This window comes from Bidens hawaiensis, unplaced genomic scaffold, assembly GCF_021521415.1.
Source record: "Bidens hawaiensis isolate Kalapana, Puna unplaced genomic scaffold, B.hawaiensis_p1.1 tig00048380_1, whole genome shotgun sequence".
NCBI classification, from domain to species: domain Eukaryota; kingdom Viridiplantae; phylum Streptophyta; class Magnoliopsida; order Asterales; family Asteraceae; genus Bidens; species Bidens hawaiensis.
Window position 1 is genome coordinate 53,098 of NW_027498668.1, and position 7,453 is coordinate 60,550.

Here is a 7,453-nt window from a genome sequence, read left to right on the forward strand (position 1 = left end):
TTTAGTAATCCTTATATTATGCTTCATTGATAACTAGTTTGGTGTATTGTTATAATTTATGGTTGAACTAAAGCATAATTTGTAGCTATGTAAACTGCTTTTTAATATTTTGTGGGTGCACACCGGTGTTTTTGATAAGTCTTGAGAAACCCTGATTGTAATTGTCACACCCCAAACCACGGCCTAGGTGTACGACACATATGTTTGTACCACATTTGTAAATAAATCATAGTTATGTGTTTAAAGCGGAAATTATAATTATGTGGATTAAAATATTATTATTTACAAGTCAAAAGACGGGATTATAAAATACCCGTTTTAAGTATTACTTGTTTATACAAAAGATAACTTGTTTATGTTAAACCACCATTACAACCTTTTATATTAAAAAAAACGATCCGAACCATCGGATATCTAAGCACTTCTAGCATTCCAAGCTCCTATTCTTGATTACTTACAAAATGTTTAGAAAAACGTCAGCAACACATGCTGGTGAATAAGCTGACGTATAAAATATTTTCTTTTACTTGATTATCCCTCGAGACATAACTTAGGCCCGGCCCATCGTGGCTTAGGAATAATCAAGATTTAAAACAAAAAAAAAACACAATTATAAACTTAAGTCATACACAAGACACCCCAGCATTCAACATTACTTAGGTACCATACGTATACACATGGTCAGTCTTACTCGGATGTAACTTAGGTCCGGCCCATCGTGGTGGAGGTCATGACCAGGTGTGGCGCGGTGCGCCCACCGACTTTTTACCACATATGTAAGGATCCAAAAAAATGTACACGACAGTCTAAGGGCTAGAGATTACTTTTGTTTATAATGTTTTAGAGACAAGTAATCTCATGTAATTCATTTCATTTATTTGACTCGATTAAACAAGTTTATAAAGTTTGGCGTATTCACCTTTTCTTTTGATTAACTTCAATACACTTATTGAGAGTCTTTCCCTTTCTTTGCTATCTCGCATCTATAGTACGAGTATAACCTTTTGTTAGTCGGATCTTAAATCCGGCTAAAGACCTTTAGTCTCTTTTTAAAATCTTTAACTCGATTATATTTTCTTTATGAACCTTTAGTTCAAAACATTCTTTCTTTACCTTAAACTTTTTAGTTTAAAAGTATCTTTTCTTTCTTTTCTTTTATAAGTTAAACTCTTTCTTTTAACTTATTTACTTTTCTTTTCTTTTATAAGATAAATCTTTAGTTTAACTTATTTTATTTTTCTTAAAATACTACGTTTCTTCTTCTTTAAGAAATGTATACTTTTATTTTACTTATTATCTAAGAATAATAATAAACTTAATAATAATAATTACAGCAAAGAATCACTTTATATATATCTTTCTTTTGTTTACATTCTTTGTTACGTTTTCCTTTATTATCTATATAGGTATCGAGTATATCCTCGACTTAGGGTTTTAAGCCTTTTAAATATTTTATTATTATTTTACTCGGGCATTACACCTACCTTAGTTGGCTTATAGAAACCCTATGCAATCGAGCATCACTTCGACGCCGCTTCATTTTCTTGAACTTCTTGATCAACCCTTCCTTTGACACGTTTATCTAGGCATCCAATCTTCACGAAACGTACTTCGAGATGGACCTGGGTCGTCTCAAAATGGCTTGGACTTCAAAATAGTGTCATCGATGATTGGTACACACTTCGAGATATCTTTGGTTATTGCACGAAAATCAAGGAAATTGGGCACATTTTACGAGGTGATCGAGGGCACGCTTCACGAGGCTTAGAGATATGTTTAGAGAGAGAATGATGTGTGAATTTTGGTGTGAGAAATGGACTGGCCAGAGCTTGCTATTCATTGGCATTTCCAGGGACCATCGCGATACGCAATGGCCCCTTGGTCAGCCCGTCGCGTATCGCAACGTATGCTGATGACATGCCCTATAGATTTGCCATGTGGCGACACGTGACAAACGTGATGCCACGTGGTGACACGTGGCGAACATTGTGCCACGTGTGGACACGTGTCAACACCTGTCAGACCACGTCATCGCGATAGGTGATGACTTTGGTGTCTTTAGGTATCGCGTATCGCCCTCAGCCCAAACCTTGGGTTCTGGAATAAGCCCTTGGCGATACGAAATGGGTTTGTCCTTTGACCCGTCCCGTATCGCTACGGGACAGGAAAACAAAATTTTCATTTTTAACCCTGGAGTTTATAACTTATCACTTTTGGTCCTTTTTACTTTGAACTTGGCAACTTTGATCCAAAACATTCGTGATGTTACAGTAATTTTTATCTGTAATGTTTGTTTTGTGCTTCGTTGGTAGCTTTCTATGGTGTATTCTTATCATCTACAGCCAAATTGAAGTTTAACTTGCCATTATCTGAATTACTTTCTTCATTGTGTGGGTTACACCTTCTTTGTTACCTATGGTTTGTGCTTGTGGTTTCGTATTGCTGGATGTGTTTTGCCTCAGTATTTAGAGGCTGTCTTTTGCCGGCGGTCGTTCAACAATGTCTATGGTAGCGAGGGTTCTTCGTCGCCGGCGGTCATTCAATGACGCCTATGGTAGCGGGGTTTTTCGTTGCCGACGTTCGTTCAACGACGTCTATGGTAGCAAGGGTTTATCCTTTCCATCGGTCTTTCAACAACACCTATGGTAGCGTGGGTTTTCCATTGTCGCGGTTGCTCAATGACACCTATAGTAGCTTGTAATCAATTCTAGGAAGAGGTCGTTTTTTGTTATAATTGAGATTAGGTAGTTCAATCAAACTGTATTTGTATTTGATTTCGATAGTTATTGTTGTCTTTGTGTTTAACTTTTAGGGTTTAATCAATTTGATTGTTGAGTTAAAGTGTTATATGATTAAAAGCATATAAGGTCAGGCGAAAAATTACAGCCACAAGCCATTACTTACTGAAATATGCATACTTTATTTGCATGGTTAGTTAATTTGTCTTCTTTAAAATTCCGATGTAGTTCTGTTTCATGAAGCAACTCTACCACTGAGAGGGCAATGAGTGGTGTTGAAACTTCTTACATCATTTGGGTGGTATGTGAAAGCTAATGCATTTGATAGTCGGAACATATTTTATATACCGTCTCATTTGCATAAGGTAATTTTTTTCTAGTATTTAATTCCTTCTGTTCTTCACAATTTCATGTTTAGCTACATTGTTTCTTCATTATTAGGTTGAACAGTTTGCATATTCCGCAAGTTAAGGAGATTAAAAAATCCACGGGAAAAGGCGTAGTAGCGGCTGCAGCACTTGCAGATTACGGGTTGGGATTTGCCTTCACAAAAAGTCAAGTGTAATCCCTCATCCAAGCATTGCTCTATCATCATCTCATAAGGAATGGAACAAGAACAAGAAACAACTGATGTAAAGTTAATATTATTGATGATAAATATACACGGTTGATTGTAGTTGTTGATATGAACGGTTGATTAACTGTTTTCATAACCGTTCATAATCAACTGTCTGACAACGTTTGACAATACATAACATAACCTAAATATCTACTGATCGGGCTACATGCCCATTAGACATCAAATACACACATAGGCTTCTAAATATATGTTCAGCCCATTTAATACATAAACTAAATACATAGACCTAATAACAAATAAAACGTAAATATATTTTCCTTTGAGCAGCTTCCAATCTTGATTTTATCTTGATCAGGAGATTAACAATTTCAACAAGTCCGTAGTTTTAACCGAAACCGAATAGCCCACTTGACCTCAAGCCACTCCAATCAGATTGCAAACACCCGATTAACCAGTCACAAACTATTATGGGGTTACGAATATACTTGGTTTGGATTGGTTTAATCATTTGGGTCTTTAAGTTTCGGGTTAACCGATTCATCTGAGGAGGTTTCACTCCCATTTTTATAAAATATATGAACAGCTTATTTGTTTATGATATTAGTAACCCAATATTTAAGCCTAGTTGTTAATATGATTTGATTATCTTTCATCGTAGGGTTTAATTGACTCTTTGGTTGTTTAGATGATTCATATTTGATCTGATTTTGTTGATTTTTTTACCTTAATACGTTGACTAAATTAATCATAAAATATCGTGGAATGGAGTGATTTTATTTTGATTGTACGGTTGTTTATATATTTAACTATGTTTTGTTAGGTAATTTTTACGATTCGGGACTTCGGGTGAAGACGTCGGCTCGGGTTGCAAGGGTGAAGACGTCGGTTCGGAAGTTATTGTTTATTAATTACTTCATTTTTAAACATATATGTTTGTGGTACTTTGGGTTGGGTTTTGTATATGTATATCAACTTTTATATATTGTGTTTCCAGAATTCTAGCTAATTGAAAAAAATATACCCCTTATCAAAGGTGCGGTTGTCTATTTATAGATGCGGTCATGAATTTAACAGAAGATGCGATGCCCTTGTAGTTATTTAAAGATACGGTTCTAATATCCAAAAGGTTAGAGTCTATAAGGTGCGTTCCTATTACCGCACCTTAAAGCCAAAATCACCTCACCAATTTTGGCATGTTTTGGACTAGTGACATATAGCTAGTATCATATCTTCAAGTGTTGTTATTAACATATTTTTAATACTTGCGGTAGAGATCTTTTGGAATATCGGATAAGGCCAAATGCTATTCCTATCCATCGTATGCGGCAAACTGGATTCCACAAAAAAGTATCTACAACCTTTTGGGAATGTCCACTGGCTATCAAATTTTAACCCTTTCATTTGTCAACCCTTATATACATATTTAATATCCTTATACCATTTCAACATCCCCTCAACTTGTACTATTAAACTTATTAACTTCATCTATATATAACAATATCTGAAAACATATAAGCAAACAACAAAAACATAAAATCAAACCGTTAGAGGTCAAATATCAGCAATGCCTGCGGTTGAAGGTTCTCCAGGAAGCTCCATGCATGGAGTGACCGGCAGAGAAGCAGTGATGGCCTTCTCGGTGGCGTCTCCGGTGGTGCACACCGATCGCACTGCGAAATTCGACCTACCAGTGGACTCCGAACACAAAGCAACCGTGTTCAAACTCTTCTCATTTGCAAACCCTCACATGAGAACATTCCACCTCTCATGGATATCTTTCTTCACCACCTTCATCTCCACCTTCGCGGCCGCTCCACTTGTCCCCATCATCCGCGACAACCTGGACCTCACCAAAGCCGACATAGGGAACGCGGGTGTGGCGTCTGTTTCGGGTAGTATTTTCTCCAGGCTGGCCATGGGTGCGGTTTGTGACTTGTTGGGGCCTCGCTACGGTTGCGCCTTCCTCATCATGTTGTCCGCTCCCACCGTCTTTTGCATGTCTTTTGTAAGCGATGCTAGCGGGTACATAGTCGTCAGATTCATGATCGGGTTCTCGTTAGCTACGTTTGTGTCGTGCCAGTACTGGATGAGTACCATGTTCAACAGCAAGATTATCGGGCTGGTGAACGGGACAGCGGCCGGTTGGGGGAACATGGGGGGAGGTGCCACGCAACTCCTTATGCCGGTGTTGTTCGAGATCATCAAGAAGGCTGGAGCGACACCGTTCACGGCTTGGAGGATTGCATTTTTCATACCAGGGTGGTTTAATGTAATTATGGGCATTTTGGTGTTGACTCTTGGCCAAGATTTGCCTGATGGTAACCTTGGTGCCCTTCAGAAGAAAGGTGATGTTGCCAAAGATAAATTCGGCAAGGTAAACTTTCTCATATCATATCATAACATAACATATTTTTATCTACTTTAAATTTTTTGATGTTTAATTTCTCTCTTTTTTTTTCATTCAGGTTTTATGGTATGCTGTGACAAACTATAGGACATGGATCTTTGTTCTTCTCTATGGTTACTCCATGGGTGTTGAGCTGACAATTGATAACGTGATTGCTGAATACTTCTACGATAGGTATATTATATGTTTCTATTGATTAATAACCGTATATTCTCTGGGCCACTTAATATAACTTATCATTTTACGTACAAAAGTGTTACTTATACATAAAAAAATGATGATAAGAGGTTAATTTTTATTTTAATATTTGAACGGAGAACATACACCGACAAAAATATAGTCCGATAATTGTTACTTGTAAAAAAATGAAAATGGTGGGACTTGAACTGTAACAATTTGAATATGGTTTGTTACTAGCTAGGAAGAACACTTTCTTCATTATATAATACGTTTCTGTATTGGTTTTTACAAGATTTCTAAATGATGAAAGTTAATATTAGCATGATTAATAAATTGGGTTGAACTACTTAGTTGACAATAAACTAAGTTTATATATTCATTAGTTAATTAACTTGTAAATTAATTTGTAATGACATTTTCAACTTACGATGTTGGGAACAACAGGTAAAGTTGATGCAGTATAAATATTGAACTTTTAAAAACAGTGAACGCAATGAACAATAATCAAATATACTTAAAAGCTAATAGTCATCTAAAAATTAAAATTTTACATAAAAGGTTAACTTATTTCTTGTATTTGTTTATAATAATAGATTTGATCTAAAGCTTCACCTTGCTGGTATCATTGCGGCTTGCTTCGGAATGGCAAATCTTCTAGCTCGTCCCTTTGGAGGTTTCACATCAGATTACATGGCAACACGATTCGGAATGCGAGGTCGTCTCTGGAACTTGTGGCTTCTTCAAACTGCTGGTGGTTTGTGTTGCTTATGCCTTGGCTTAGTCAACTCGTTACCATTAGCCATCACCTTTATGATGCTCTTCTCAATCGGAGCACAAGCCGCTTGTGGTGCTACATTCGGCATCATTCCATTCATCTCTCGAAGGTCCCTTGGTATCATATCAGGAATGACTGGGGCTGGTGGGAACTTTGGATCAGGGCTAACCCAATTAATATTCTTTGCGAATGCATCTTTCTCAACGGAAAAGGGGTTAACGTACATGGGTATCATGATCATGTTGGTAACAATTCCAGTGAGTTTTGTTCACTTCCCACAATGGGGGAGCATGTTTTTCCCTCCTAGTCAAGACATCATCAAAGGTAGTGAAGAGCATTACTATGTTTCCAAGTGGACCGAGGAGGAAAAACAGAAAGGAATGCACCAAGCAAGTCTAAAATTCGCCGAGAATAGCCGGTCGGAGCGTGGTGGAAGGGTACCATCGGCTCCAACGCCACCCGGAAACACTCCTAACCATGTTTGATTAGTTCAAACCCGTTTTTCATATAAAGATTTTGTGGATCATATAATCCACAAACAAGCAAACATTTATGCTTATCTAAAAATATGGAGTTGCTCTAAAAAAGAAATTTTGGATTGTATGTTGTATTACAAAAAAAAATCGTGTATAATTAAAAATAAGTGTTTGTTTGTCAGTGATTCCTCTTAAAAAGTTTCATTTCTTAGCTACATTTATGAACAACATAATTAATATATTTCGTACTTGCAACTAATGATATAATTAATGTCTAAACTTACATTTTATTCGATG

The 7,453-nt window shown here is 36.8% G+C and overlaps 1 protein-coding gene across 1 annotated transcript; it reads left to right on the top strand.

Moving 5' to 3' along the window:
* Window positions 1–4,882: 4,882 nt before the first annotated feature.
* LOC143597496 (high-affinity nitrate transporter 2.1-like) lies at window positions 4,883–7,165 on the top strand. Its single transcript, XM_077075986.1, has 3 exons — window positions 4,883–5,692; window positions 5,784–5,899; window positions 6,499–7,165. The coding sequence occupies exons 1-3, from the start codon at window positions 4,883–4,885 to the stop codon at window positions 7,163–7,165; spliced, it is 1,593 nt and encodes a 530-aa protein (XP_076932101.1).
* Window positions 7,166–7,453: the final 288 nt, after the last annotated feature.